Source organism: Diabrotica undecimpunctata, chromosome 1, assembly GCF_040954645.1.
Source record: "Diabrotica undecimpunctata isolate CICGRU chromosome 1, icDiaUnde3, whole genome shotgun sequence".
NCBI lineage: Eukaryota > Metazoa > Arthropoda > Insecta > Coleoptera > Chrysomelidae > Diabrotica > Diabrotica undecimpunctata.
In genome coordinates this window covers 165,118,923-165,135,317 of record NC_092803.1, presented here as the reverse complement: position 1 = coordinate 165,135,317, position 16,395 = coordinate 165,118,923, and the positions used below count along the sequence as shown (strand labels likewise).

Sequence of the window (16,395 nt, the reverse complement as noted above, 5' to 3'; positions counted from 1 at the left end):
TACCTGTCGTGTCTAAATATGTATCCAAGATAAGACGTTTTACGCTTCTTGACAATTTCTGTTAGTTCACGTTCTCTATTCATACGCCTTAAAACTTCTTCATTTCTAACGCGGTCGGTCCATGGAATTTTCAGCATACGACGAAATACTCACATCCCAAAGCTCTCTAAACGTCGTAACGAGCTGACTGTTAACGTTCAAGCTTCCACGCCGTGTAATAGTACACTATATACATAATACTTCATCATGCGGTATCGTAGGGACAAATCAAGATTACGGGTAGTGAGTAACTGTCGCATCTTTAAGAAGGTGTTTCTTGCCTGTTCTATTCTACATTTAACCTCTTGTTCTTGGTCTAAGGTTTCATGTATCCAACAGCCTAGATACTTACACTTTTTCACTTGTTCAACTAGATTGTTGTTGACTAGTATGTTTATAACTGGTGTGTGTTTTTTTTGAAATTACCATTGTTTTGGTTTCTTTTACATTCACCTTAAGACCGTATAGTTCTCCTGTTCGCACTACTTTGGTTAACAGAATTTCTAGTTCTTCTTCACTGCCAGCAATCAGTACTGTATCATCGGCATACCTGATATTGTTCACGATTTTTTCATTGACTTTTATTTCCTCTTGTGCTTCATCTAGAGCATGTGCAAAGATGTCCTCTGAATACAAGTTGAATAATAATGGTGATAGTATACAACCTTGTCTAACTCCTCTTTGGATGTTTATGGTTTCAGTATCATCCAATTCAGTTCTGACAGAGGCGTTTTGGTTCCAGTAGAGTTCACGTATTGTATTAATGTCGTTTGGATCCAGATTCTTTTTTTGTAGGCATTCTATTAGCTGATCGTGTTTGACTTTGTCAAAAGCCTTTTCATAATCTGTAAAGCACAAGTAGACATATTTTTGTTGATCCCGACACTTTTGCGTGAGAACAATGAAACTGAACAAAGCTTCTCGAGTTCCCATACCGTTTCGAAAGCCAAATTGTTCCGGACCCATATCTTCTTCATATTTTTTGTAAATTCTATTATGGATAATTTTTAGAAATAGCTTCAGAATATAGGGCATGAGACTTATTGGTCGAAAGTCGTTACATTTTTTTGCGTAGTTTGATTTGGGTATAGGCACAAACGTAGACGTTAACCAATCTTGTGGAATTGTACCAGTCTTGTATATAATGTTGAAGAGTCTTGATAATAGTTCTAAATTGTCTTCTTCCAAAAGTTGTATAATTTCACTATGAACGTAGTCAGGTCCAAAGGCTTTTCAGGTTTTCATATTTTTTAAAGCGTATTTTATTTCTGATGTTAAGATGGGTAAGTCGTTATTTTCGATGTTTGTTTGTCTATCAATATTTATTGTTCTATCGTCTGAGAATAGATTTTGTATGTATGTTCGCCATTCAACGCTTATTTCTTCTATTGTGGTCAGGACACTATCATCCGTGCTTGTTATTGTGCCACACTGCCTAGCGTTTCTGATCCCACACATTTCTTTAATTTTCTTATGGAGTTATGAAGTCTATCATCATGTTTATTCTGTAGGTCTTCTATCTCTTCGCAAGTTTCTACAAGCCACTGTGCTTTTGCTTCCACTATCTTTTTTCTTATTAGTCTTTGTATTTTTTTATATTTATTCCAGTCTTTGTTCTTGTGTTGTCGTCTTACATTCATCATTTCTAATATTTCATTAGTTATCCATGATTTCTTGCCTCTTTGATTCGTGTTTTTAAGGTGGTCTTCAGCTTTTAGAAACTACTTTATTAGGAGGTTTTTAACTTGTATATACAGTGATTGTTCGCTTACCTTCTCTCCATTACTAATAGAGGAAAACATTACCATAACCAACGACTTAATATGGCTTACAATGACTTGGCGTACTTTGTCATCGATAACAATAAAGACGTCTTGCTAAAGCTGGATGTGTGTGTAATATGGATAAAAATGGTTTAGAACAAGAGTATAATATTTCACTTAAACAACTATTTCCCATCATTAAATATACATTAGTTTATTTAAAACTATTAGCTTTGAGAATTGACCATCAACAACTGTTTTAAAGAAATACAAGAAATAAATGAAATTATCCCTAACTACTGAGAACCTGAGGGAGAAGAACCTGAAGTTTTTCCAGTATCAAATATATCAAACTTATCTGAAGCCTATATAAGTCTTACAGATTTAGAAAACTTTTTTATTATTGAGAACAATTTTGACATGTCCACAAATATGTCTAAGCTTTTACTAAAATGTGAATCTAAATTTTTTTAAAATAAATTAAAAAGTATGAAGCAATCATTAATTTCCGAATATTTTAAAAAATAATAATTTTACTATACAAGGTGTCCAATAAAAATATGCAACCTATTCCTAAATTGATGTCACTGTGTTAATTTATGTTTCTCTGATAAATTGAAATTACAATTAATTAAAACAACATAAAATGCGCATCAGTTGCATTAATTTTCCTACAAACTTATTTACATTTTGTCATAAGGTGGTAAATTAAGTAAACATATATCGAGATAAATTTGATTCTTGCTCGAAATAAAAATAAAATAAATCTTTTGCGTAAATATTTACCTGACTCCTCCTCGTCGTCGATATAGTATCCGGTACCATTGTATAAAAGATCATTAATTGACTTGTGTGTTCGGTTGTAAAGTAGTGAGGTTGGTATTACTGTCACATGCGACTTTGACTCATTTCCTTCTAAACCAATAACACCAGGAACTGTTGTTGATTCTGAAAAAAAAATTAGCGATATTAGTACAAAGTTTTTTTAGAGGTATAGAAATGTATGTTAGCAATACGTTTTTAACTGGCGCCCATTTTGACAGCTGTCAAGTGATTTATGTTTAGTTTCGTTTGACATTTCAGCTAAAAAATGCTTCCAAATGTGCAATTTTTTTTAAAAATCATGATTCTGTTCGAAATACGTATTACGTACATCCATTTTATGGTTCATCAGAGGAATTAATTCAATTAATCATGGAACGATGGATATGTGTCCATCCACTTTATGGAAGATTTTACGAAAAGATCTTTGTTTGCGTGCTTACTAAATCGAACTTGTGCAAGAATTGAAGCTATACGATCACCTAGCAAGGCATAGATTCGGTGAATGGGCCCAAAACGAGATTGCCCTTGATCCAGACTTTTATAAGCTAATTTTGTTTAGCGATGAAGCTCACGTTTGGTTGAATAGCTACGTCAACAAACAAACAAAATCTGACTGTTTTGTGTGCTTTATGAGCTGGTGGAATCATTGGTCCGTACTTCTTCAAAAACCATGATTACTGACTCTTTAGATTTATTTTCATTTTTTGGTAACCAGCTTTCCATTTGCAACTGATATTAAGTTTGAGAGCATTATTTAAATCTTTTAAATGAAATCGTTTGTGAATATGGTTGTAACTGTGATTACTTTTTGTGGCCATATCCGCAATTTCATTATCTTCGACTCCTCAATGGCCTTTCGCCAAATAAACGAAAATATGGATCCATAATAAATAAAATAAATAAAAAAACAGTGGAATACAATACACCATTTTTTATAAAGCACTGCAATATTTGTGTAATGCCAGAAGGCGTTTGGCTCCGTGGATTAGGACAAAATAACTACTGCACTAGCTGGTTGTAGAGATATACAACAATAATTAAAAATATATAAGTATAAAAGGGCAAAACGTATATCAATATATTAACATTTAAAATGTTATTTTATGTAAATTTAAAATTAACACCAAAACTCTTAACAATACCACTGAAATATATTATATGTTTAAGAAACCGGAGAGTGGAAGAACGTAGAAATAAAGATCAATGGTGGAAGATTAAACTACTTAAGAAGCCTCACTGGAAACATCATGCCGATTCCAGACAGTCTCAAAGAAGCCCAAGAGGTGTTAAGTATACTAACCACTGCGCCAATCATTGTGTGCTTAAAAATGAATCTTAAAAAAAAACGCAGTATATGACAAACTTAGTCCCTAGCAGCAAATTTTATGTAAATTTTGAAAGCTGCTCATTGTATGGCTTAGAGACGTGGGTGACAAATAGAAATGGAAAACACAACACATGTAACGGAAATGAAGTTTTGAAGAAGAATCTGCAGATTAACACTAATGGACAAAGTGAGAAATTAACACTTTCGCACCTGACTACCACTATACCGGCAGTTCGAGTTTTCCGTAATACACTGACTACCACTTTACTGGCTCACACCTCTATTAATTTCAATGCTTTATATATTCACACAGACCAGGAGTAAAGGAACGAGATGTAGTAGCCAGTATACTGATGGTTCGTTCCTAAACAATTATCGACACGTTTATAGCACGTGATAATTTTAAGGTTATATGGTGATATTGGTAAATTTTATTGATGAAATATGGATAATACAAATATTCCAGGGTAAGAAATATTAAATATCATTTATGGAATAAGTCATAATAGTGCTAGTAATAAAACAAAATAATTTTGGTCTAATATTTTAGTGTTATTTAGTTACTGATTAATTAAAAGCACATGTGCAACTAATTGCACTTTCGATCATTTTATAATTATTTTTCTAGATGATTTTACTTTAAATGTAGTTGATTGAATGAACTTAAACCTTTCAATATTAAGTTAAATTTAGTATTCTTAAATTTTGTTTACTTTTTTTAGTTACAAGATTTTTTTATTGTCCCATTATAAACACTTGAATGTTTCTTGGACGAATAAATAATATTGAAATGTTTAAATTGTTCTTAAAAGTATTATAACATTTTATGAAAAACAAAGTTATGTACAGAGTGGTTCAATAGTTTGTGCATTATTAATTGTTTTTTTTTTTGTTTTAGCCCAAGTGGTATGAAAAAACCTAGACTTTCAAAGTATGTTAGCAATCGCCCGTTAACAGAACAAGAATTACAGATTTAATCAAATAAAAAAGAGGCAGAATGTTTGGATGGTGTCCCAGAAAATCCTAGTGAGTTCAATCACGATTTTTCTGACGATGATTCTATGGTTGATACAACTTATCTTAGTGAAACTAGTGTGAATAGTTCTGAAGATACAGAGTCCGATTAAAGTGAATCTGGGAATAAACAACGGTTTGATTTAACGGATGAACCGAATATTTGCCATAGTTAGACAACAAATCCCACTATGACATAGATTAAATCTACAAAATACATTTCAGATGAACATTATGGTTGGGGTGAAGTAGAAGAAGATGTAACAAAATTTGATTTTACTGGAATACCGTCTATCAATGTATATCTTCCGGCCAATGCAAAACCCATACATTATTTTAATGTGCTTTTCGGCAACGATATAATTAACACAATTGTATGTGAAATTAATAGATGACCCACTGTATCCACATCTATAACACTTCATCGAAAAAAAAGTGTATGTAAAGAAGTTTCTAATAAGGAAATCAAAAAATTCCAAGGTTTGTGTGTTTTGGGAGGCATCGTAAAATTTGCCTCCCATCGTCTTTGTCTCCCCTCGTCGACGAGGATTGTCTTTACAAGATTCAGACTATTTTGGACGCAGTTCTAAAAAATATAAAAAATTGTCTATACCCTAATAGAGAGTTTTACATTGATGAGGCCATGATCTTGTGGCGTGGTCGTCTCATCTTTCGAGAATACATAGCCAGTAAACGTCACAAGTATGGGATAAACTATATGAACTCACTACACACAATGGATATATATTATTGTATATACAATGTATACAATTGTATATACCGGAAGAAGTACCTTGAAATAGGCGGATATTGTCAAAGAGTTGATGAAGGATTATTTCGGAAAAGGTCATGTTTTATACATGGATAATTTCGACAACAGCGTATAATTATCGGAAACCCTATTCAAGGAAAAAACACACGTTGGAACTTTACGAGAAGACAGAACTGGAAATCCTTAGGACATGTTAACAAACAGGTGTGGCAGTCCAGTGGGACTGCCGATAGAAGTTATACTTCTATACACGCGTTCGTCATTACAAATTTATATGGGAGTCAATCTGCACAATAATTACATATGTAATGCTGTAGGTAAGAGAGGGCAGAAAGAGAAAAAGACTTAGGTATACAGGTATATGGTGCATCGTTTGCTGTATATAAACATTTGACCTGTAATAGGAGTATAGTAAGTAAATAAAGGGTTGAATCAATATTTTAATGAAAATATATATTTTTATTTTCATATATGTATAAAAGGAGTTGAATGCAAAAAATTTTTTTTACACATACTCTGCAGTAAAATTCATTGTTAATTTTGTTATTAATATAAAAATACAATACAATACACTGCCACATAATTCAATATTATAATACAATACAAATTAAAATGCAATATTTATAAGTATTTAAAAATGACAATATACATAACTTACGCATATGTGTAATTTACCATGGTAATAATACTAAAAAAATAATAATATTACTAAATATTAAATATGTTTACAAAAGGAACCTTTTTATTCTCGAGAGAGAAAATATATCTTCTGTCTCTCTTACCTATATGTTACATATATAATGATTTTGCCGATTTACTCAATATATACGAATTCGTATAGAAGTATAACTTCAAAAAATGTTTGTGGAAGATAAAAATAAAAAACCAACACCTCGGATTATGTTGTAATTTTCATATTATTTTAAAATTTAGCATTTTTACCTATATTACATTATATTTAATAAGACTAACGTGGGGTTTTTAAATATTTCAAACATAAAAAAGGAAATTTATATTGGGATTCGAACTCACATATACCAGCGTATAAACCAAACACGTAAGAAATTTGCCAGTTAGACATGACACTAACGTATTTTAAAATTGACTGTTCTCGGTCATAGAGTGATTTATTGTAATTATTATTTTGAAATACAAAAGCCTAAAATAATTTTGAATATTTAATAAATAATACAAAACATATCACATAAATAATAATATTAATATATATTATATATATATATACATATATTATTATATATATATAATATATATAATATTAAATGTATATACATCTTACATATGTAATGATTTCACCGATTCACTCCCGTGCAAATTTCTAACGTCGACCGCGCGTATAGAAGTATAACTTCAAAAAGAAGCTGATGAAAGGAGATGCTGTATGGAAACGTAAAGGGCCCATATTGGTTAATAAATGGAAAGATAAGCGTGATGTCAGAATGATCACCACAAAGTATAAGCACTTTATAACTGAGACTGTTTTTAAACGAGGTGCTACGAAAATTAAACCCGATTGTGTGCTTGATTACAATAAGCACATGTTGTTGGAATTTTACAACATTAAAGAAGTTTCGCTGGTGAGGACGCTAGGAATAATTTAGGCAACTTTTTACGATAAAACCTTTATTTCCACAAACACAACTTACACTAAACTGATTGGATTCCCAAAGGGAAGAGCCACTTATATTTTTATGTAACTTAATTTATATTTTTCTACTATAAAGTACAATTTTTTGTTTGACTGACCAGAAGTCATCCTTTCTGCCCAACATTTTATAACGAACCTTTTGTTTTTTCTAACGACGCGCACGCGTTGGAATCTAAAGTTAAACATAGACCACATTGTGTCACACAAAACATAAAATAAGTTAAAATATATTGTGTTGAGAATTTATTTCGCCAACACATGTCTGGAATAGATCGAGCAGACCACATGTTATCATATTACTCGGTACCAAGAAAAACACTTGGGTAGTATAGAAAATTGTTTTTCCATCTATTATTATTATTCCATTCCAGAAACAAGGCTATTCAGGTACAAACAATTTCAAACAATATGCATTATCCAGAACAAAGTCCGATCACGGAAAAAAATAAAAGTGGTATGTTACGATGCCAATATTGCACTAAGCATAATGCCAATGCCCAAAAAGATCGCCTTATTATTTTCCCAGCAGTCTCGACTCACCAGGACTATGCATAGTTCCTTGCTACAAATTGTACCATACACAAGTCAAACAATAAATTTATTTCTTATAGTTTTAAGTTTAGAATGATAATTTTGTTTCTTTTATAATAAAAAAAAAATGATAAAATTGATAAGACCAATTTTTTCCAATTATACAGCGATTATTGTTGTTTATTTTGTCTTGATTAGCCTGCCAGTATATTGGTATTCAGTATATAGTTAAAAACGTACATATATATCCTGACTACCAGTATACTGACAGGCTAAGTAAACCAAAAAAAATGTTTGAATATCTATATACTAATCCATATGTCCGAGTTTTAATGCAATCCTTTTTTACCTAAAAACCCATATCCGTTTCTGAGGAATGTCTAGTATCAATAGGTTATATAAACAGAATATGCTGTGTAAAGCCACGGGTAAGTAAGTAATTAAGTAAGTAAGTAAGTTATAAATATTTGGTCCAAAAAGACAAATATAATTAGTGTGAAAAACTTTCGGTAGACTGAGAAGTACGGTACTTAAGACCAATATGTCAATGTTTGACAATCAAGATTTTCAAACAATGTTTGTTCCCAGTATTAACTTATGGTACAGAAGAGAAAAAAAACTCATTGTCTCCAAGTAAGAGATGTAGTTCTTTTAAAATCCTCCCCTTTTTTAAATTTAATGTCTGTTTCGTCCCCCCGTTTTTAAGTGTTTTCTGTGTGTTTTCTGTGTGTCTTAAAGTGTCTCAATTTTAATTTTTAACTTTATATATTGGACTTTACAACTTGCCACATATTGCAACATAACTTTATCAAAGAAATTTGATAATTACAAGCTGATATAATTGCACACCCACACAATTTGTACATCGATTCTTATTCATTGTCTCACAACTGTCACCTTCCAAAACAAAAATAAAAATCTCAATAAATAACACACATTTCATAAATATATCTCCAGAATAAATATAAATAACTTTAAAGAACTTAATGGTATAGAACATTACTTTCATCAAACAAACAATTACATTTACCTATCTCTACTTCATTGGATAAAATCTGTCTCCTCAAGAACTTCCCCGTTTACTGTTAAACAATTACAATAGTTGACTTGAGTTCTCCAATCAACAATACAAGATAGTTTGAACCATGTTCTTTCAACCATCAATTAATGGAGTACCGGCATGTAAGTAATGTTTTATTTATTTGTTTATTTAATAATTCATTACAGTTTAATAGACTATTTTACCAATTTGTGGGTCTTGTCTGCTTAAACATTTTATTCATTTTGAAAAACCACAGACATGTAATATTGGCATAATTACTGTAATTTATATAATTTATATCATCTATTTTTGTTTTATCTTTATTAGACAACACCCTAATATGGGTTTATTATTTTCAGCATTTATTTAACTTTGTATCGTGACCTAAAGATGCTTTGCATATTGTAGAAAGCGAAACCGGTCGTCTGATTTGTTAAATTAAATTGATTGTGAGTAAGTCTAATTTATTATTTCTTTTACCTTTAGAAGAGATATAGTTTCAAATGTAATTATAACAACCAAAATAATGCTAAATAGACTAAACGCATAATAGAGTGACATCCTAGATTTCAGTCATACAGACATAGTAGTGAAGCACATCCGACACGGTGGACGCATGAACAAAACTGAGAGAGGCCTATGCTCAACACTGTACGTTACATGCTATGTGATAATTTTCTTTGAGAAACACCAGTGCTTCACTGCTCCGGTTATTATTATTATTTTTTAATAGAACTTAGAAATTTTTTTGTAACCACTTTACGAATATTTCTAATTTCACGGCCAGTCTAAAACCAAAGTATTTTTTTATATTTAGAAACACACAATACACATCAACCATTCAAGGTTATTGGTGAAACAGTAAATATATTACTACATTATATTATAAAACTCATATTAGACAGAAAGCTTTCAAATATTTCAAAACAAGTTACTTTTAAATTCAAAAATGCTACTAGGTAATACGTTTAAAAATCTCTGGGCTCTTTTCGCTAATGTCATGTCGAAAATGTTGCTGTCCCTGAATATTGAATGAGGGTAAAAGGCTCTTTCTGTGAGAATGAAATTTTTCCCGAAACGCTCTGATGAAGTTAAGATACTTAAATATTCATAACATGTAGGTTTCAACACTTTTTGGACATTTTAATATACATACAAGGAATTACCTACACGTGGATTACGAGTATGAGAGTCAGTTCCTGTGTTTTAATGACAATTGTCTTGCAGACTTTTAAAGTGCTTGCGTAAATGCTTTGACGCAAAAATATTTTTAATGACTCACATTTATTATAGAAAGCTGTATTTAAATGTTGATCTAGTGTTCTATAAGCTTGATTAAACAATATTTTGAAAAGTTTTAAGTTTTTGGGGAAGATGATATGCAAATTATTTCAATAATTTTAATACGCATATATTTTAATGCGATTTAAAGTATATTCTTGTACAATTTTGTATTTAAAATACCATATTTTCTACGAATAAAACACAATTACAATAAAAATATTTATTTTTGACGTTTCAACTTCCAGCGCGTAAATCGTTTTTAAAATACAAATTAATGATATATTCTTATTAAGTTAAACTGTATTGATAAACTTTGCTTGGGAACAGAAACTGTACAAAAGTAACATTAATTTAATTAAAATAGATATACTGAGAACAAACAGCATTTCCATCAGAAGAGATGTGACGCAAGGCTGCATACTTTCTCCAACTCTCTTTAACTTCTATCTACTCAGAGAACATATTTTAAAACACCCTAGAGAACATTAATGGGACATAAAGGTAAACAGAGGTCCATTAATATTATTAGAAACGCAGATGACACTGTTATAGTAGTTAGCAGGATACTTTTGAGTTAAAAATTGTATATATTATATATATGCCGGTATTTAGTCGCCACGCCCTTCCGGTAGGGATCTATGGAGGAGTATCACCGAGACGCAAGCCCTTACCTCTTGCCGTACTGGTAAACCATAGGCCGATCAGACATCAGCATATTCTAGTCTAAGCCGTAGATTCGTTTTGTGTTTTAAACTGCTGCGTTAGCCTTTTTTATTTTTCTGTACACCGAGCCAGGGCTTGAACCCACATCCAATTAACTATTCGACAGTGAAGCGAATGAGAATCGGCCGCTTGGCTATCTGACCGACAGGGTTAAAAATTAACACAGTAAAAAAACAACAACCATCGTCATTTCGAAGAACAGAAATATGAACAGTAAAATCAAAATTTTTCACAAAGAAATTCTCGGTTTATATTGTCATATTAGGCGCTTTCGAAGTCTATGAATGGATGATGTGTGTCGATATTATATTCACTTGTTTTTTAGGATCTGTCGTAGAACAAATATCTGGTGTATTGTTGATTTCTGTCTGCAGAAGCCACATTGGTATTTGCCAACTATTTTTTTAGGGTGTAATCTAGGCCTTTCATAAATATTGGCGTAGTTTCCACATTCAAACTGGTCTTCTTTTTTATAATATGGTACAATAATGTCGTTATTCCACTCTGCTGGTAACTGCTTATTCAACCATATCTTTTTTATCAGTTTATGTTTATTTTGGTAATGCGTCTCCTTGTTCCTTCAGTAGCTCTGATGCTATTTGGTCCTATACCGCTGATTTATTGTTCTTTAATTTGTTTGCCATTTATCCTTAATTACGACCAACTTATAGATCTGTTCTATATATTTAGGTATTATCGCCACTATAACAAATAACAAACATGATTTACTGTAGAACAGGAATCTCGTGACAAGGCGGAGCTTCCAGTGCGCAGAGAGAGAAAGTATTAGGCCAAAAACGGATGGAATTTACCCGAACATTACAAACATTGTACCGCTTGATAAAAACTCGCTAGATATTAAAAGTTTACAATGTTGTCAATGTGTGGATGATCACAATAATATTGGGTATTTTTAGTATGATATCTAAAAAAATGTTTATACAAATGACCAAAAGTTTATCTTACATTTTGCAAAAAGAATTATTTTTGATAAAAAGCTCAGCATAGAAGGAAAACAAAAATAATGATTTGGTTAAAATATAATATTTACCAAACAATAGATAATTATGATGCCATTACAATACGATTAAGAGAGTTTCATTTTAAAAGACCCTACTTGAAAAATTATATTGTTTCACTAGTAAGTGTTTAACGTTTCAAAATAAATATTTCAATAAGGCAATAATTATATGCTTCTTCTTCTTCTTCAGAACAATATTAAGGAATAATCCAAAAGGTAAATGTAAAATAGACATATACAAAAAGGAAGGAAAAACCAAGGGCTGTTAGAAAAACGAATAAAAAATTTATATATTTTGACATTTACACATTTTAATAAAAGTATATTTTAATTACTTTTAACAGTAGTCTTCGTAATGTGTGTATAAAAAAGAGTAATGGGTTCTCGCTGAGTCTTTCAAATTCAAAGCGTGTCATGGGATTTAAAGTATTAGGATTTAAGAAGGTAGTAATTACATACTAAGGCAGTAAAGCGAAGAACTCGAATATAAATAGCTACTTACACATATTTTATAGTATCACAAGATAAAAAAGTGTCACGGGGAACATATATATTTCCAGTTTCATGGCAACCGGAAAAGAATGTCGTAAATTTAAAATACGGAGAATATTTCATTACCGTGTGATTCTGTGATACGAAAATAAAAAAATAAATGTTACTTACCAAGAATATTTGTGCAAGTACACATTAATTTTAAATAAATTAATAATTTTCTTATGTGGCCCAAATATATTGTGCCCGGTGTACAGTGTTTTAACTTTGAAACTTAAGCATCCTGTCCTAATATATTCTTATATGATTAGCTATTGCCTACCAATTAAGTCTTTCACTATCTCAGTTTACATTTTATTATATTTATCATTGAATTTAATTTCCAATTTTCTCGTCTTCCTTAATGTTTCAGTTTCCCGAGTATATTATTAATCAATATTCCTAAATCTCTTAAGACATTATATTTCAAAGCAGTTAGATCCATTTGTCTCATCCTTTTAAGATTTGCCTTTTTGATATTATTTTATCTTATAAAAAGCTCAAATCTCAAAATCTCAAAAATCTTATAAAAAGCTTTAGCACCAAATAAAAATTTCTAAAAAACAGTTTTATTGTAAGTCCATAGATATTTAGTCTTCAAAAACTGGATATTAAACGTTCAAATTATATATCTGAAAAGACACAGATTTAACATAAGAGCAAAATATATTAATATGACACTCTCATCTCCAAAAACTAAAATAATAGTAATCAACAAAAAACCAATCAGATGTAAGAAGAAATTAATGGTATCAGTATTGACAAGTAATGGAAATAAAATACCGCGGAATTACATTGTCCAGCTCTGGAAACCTGGACAAAGAAGTGAGATATCAAGTACATAAAGCAAATAGACTGGCAGGATGACTTAATAACATTATACACGTCGAAACAGACACATTAGCACTAAGATAAAATTACGAATTCATAAAACCAGTGTAAGACGAATAATGACATATGCCTCAGAAACAAGACCCGACACAGCCACAACACAAAGGCTACTGGAAACGGCAGATATGAAAGTACTGAGGAGAATTCCAGGAAACACGCTAAGAGATCCAAAAAGAAGTAAAGACATTAAAAGAAAATGTTACGTACAGTGTATAACCTTACTACCGGTCCTATCCAAATTATTGAGAGACTTATTAAAGCCCGACTTACATCATTTTTCGTTGAAAACAACATTTTATCACAAAGTCAGTTCGGCTTTTTATCTAATAAATGTACCAGTGATGCTATGTTTTCTGTACTACATGAAGTCTATCAAGCACTAAACAATAATCTTTACACTGCCACTATTTTTTGTGACTATGCCATCGATATGGCCTTCCTTTTTGGGGTTCTAATAGAGCTGCCTAATCTGATGTTATTTTTAAATTACAAAAAAGAGCAATACGGTATATTTTTGGCCTCAGTAGAATAACACATTGCAGAAGCTACTTCAAAAATCACGGGATTTTACCTCTTCCCTCTTTATATATTTTAGAAACTGTTTGCTTATAATATATAAGCCACTGCAAATAAAATTTTAAATAAGCAGAATTTCGCGCCGAATTTTCGCTAGAAATATGGCAAATATCCATCTTCACTTTAGTTTTTGGTATTTCTGCAATAAATAGCGTCCAAATATTTGTTTTGTTTTTAAGTTTGTTTTTTCAAGCTAAAGGTAAGTTTTTAAAAAATATATATTTTATGTGATTTAGATAGTTGCTGTTCACATATTTTTGTAAAAATTTGGTTGAAAATCTCTAGTTTCAAAATATGCATTGACACAACCTCTAACTTTGACCAGAAGGTCACAATAAATTTTTCATGCTTGCAAAGTCAGGTACTTTCGGCCGGCCTAACGGGGTACATTCGGAAGTGAATTGTGCCCCACACTAATGTAGTAGTAGTTTTAGTGATTATTTTGATATTTTTTGTATTGCAGATGGTAAGAAAGTACCAAAATAAAACATATCGAGCAATTATAAGTGAGCAGCGCATAAAAGATGCTCTACAAAATGTCTTTTCAAGAAATATGTCTCAAAGAGAGGCAGCAAGAACGTTCAATTTAAAAAGACAAACTTTGCAATCTCGCATGAAAATATATTAAGAACAATGACGGTTGAAGAGTTTTTACAAAAGTGTAACGATGATCAATACGAGAGCGAAAATGTAATAGTAGATTAGTTGATGATTCTTGTGTTTTAAATATTTTTTTGATGTACTTGTTTGTCATAGATAAATAAATATATGTTTTTTAGGTAAGTACGCTTGTAAGAAGTGTATTTTCTTCCTCGCAAGAAGACATGCTAGTGGATTACATAAAGCAACGTTCTAATATGAATTAAGACTTAACCTACGAACAAATAAGATCAATGGTTTTTGACTACACGAAGATTTTACCAAATTGCAAATATCCAGGGAGCTATGATATAAATAATAAGGCAAGAAGAGATTGGCTACTTGGCTTTATGAAAAGGCACTCTGATTTATCATTAAGAAAACCGGAAAGCACGAGTTTGGCAAGAGGTCTCGGATTTAATAATACAAGAGTGGTGAAATTTTTTAAAAATTACAAGACAGTGTGACAAAAATATAATTTTAGCCCTGATCGAATCTTTAACTTGGGCGAAACAGGTATAAAAACAGTCGTACCCCCTCCCAAAATTGTAGAACTAAAGGGTAAGAAGCAAATAAGTCTAGTATCGTATGCCGAAACAGGTGAACTTGTAACACTTGTCGGGGTTATAAGCGCCATAGGAAACGCATTATAACCGATTTACATATTTCTCAGGGTAAGCAATATCGAAGACTATTTATATGAGGCACCATCGTTAAGTGTAGCATTTGGAGTGAGGATTAAGTCTGGGTAAATGACTAAAGACCGTTTTAATAAAACTCTGGGGCACGTTGTCAACCACACACAATGCGATAAGGAAAATAAAATATTATTGCTGCTAGACAACCATGAGTCGCACACTAGTCTAGACGCAATCCTTTATGCGCAAGATCATGGAATAGTAATGCTATCGTTTCCTCCGCATACTTCCCATAAACTCCAACCACTTGATGTGGGAGTTTATGGGATTTTTAAGAGTAAATTCTTTGTTTCCTTAAAGAGTGGTTGATAAATAATCCGGGAAAAAATTTTGCTGTTAAAAATATCCCAAAAATTGATCTTGATGACTCTGTACAAGATAATAATGAAAAGTCGGGGATCGAGGGCGACGAAACAGTTCCGAGCAAAATTTTAAGTCCTGAATATGTAAGACCTTTCCCAATAGTTGAAAAACGTCTAGATAAAAAAAGAAAAATTTGAGACATATTTATTTCAGTATTTAGTTTATATAAATATAATATTGTCATACCTGTAACTGGGTCATTTGTAGTTGAAAATTTCTCTCTTGAAATCGGCGAGTAAGGATCAGTGACTACCAATTGTCTCGAATACATTACGATTAGTTCGAGGAAGCAGAACACAATTCGTTATAGTTCTTCATTAATGATCTTGAAGAATGATGCTGAAAAAGATACAAAATTGTAGAACAACATTATTTGTTGAGTGTCTGATTTATTACTATCACTGAAGATTGAAAGTCTTTATCAAAATAAATATAGCTACGTGTATTATTTCTACGACAAATATTCCGCAAAGGTGCCTTTAATCAATAGAAATTATAGTTAAAATATTTTAGATAGTATGCACATAATACTAACTTCCATGTGCTATATATCATTTTAAAAAATGTAACAATATATATATATATATATATATATATATATATATATATATATATATATATATATATATTGTGTATTGTGTCTATATAGTCTCAAATTCGAAAGTCTTTTTCTTCTTTTTTTTTCTTCTT

The 16,395-nt window shown here is 31.2% G+C and overlaps 1 protein-coding gene across 1 annotated transcript in view; it reads right to left on the bottom strand.

The window, feature by feature from the left end:
* Window positions 1-15,983, bottom strand: part of LOC140432510 (uncharacterized) — a 161,637-nt gene extending 145,654 nt beyond the window's left edge. The window contains exons 1-2 of the mRNA XM_072520436.1: window positions 15,892-15,983; window positions 2,589-2,750 (exon numbers count right to left, since the gene is read on the bottom strand). Coding sequence (XP_072376537.1) covers window positions 2,589-2,750; window positions 15,892-15,976 — 247 coding nt within the window. The 5' untranslated portion in view covers window positions 15,977-15,983. The remainder of the gene's footprint in view (window positions 1-2,588; window positions 2,751-15,891) is intronic.
* Window positions 15,984-16,395: the final 412 nt, after the last annotated feature.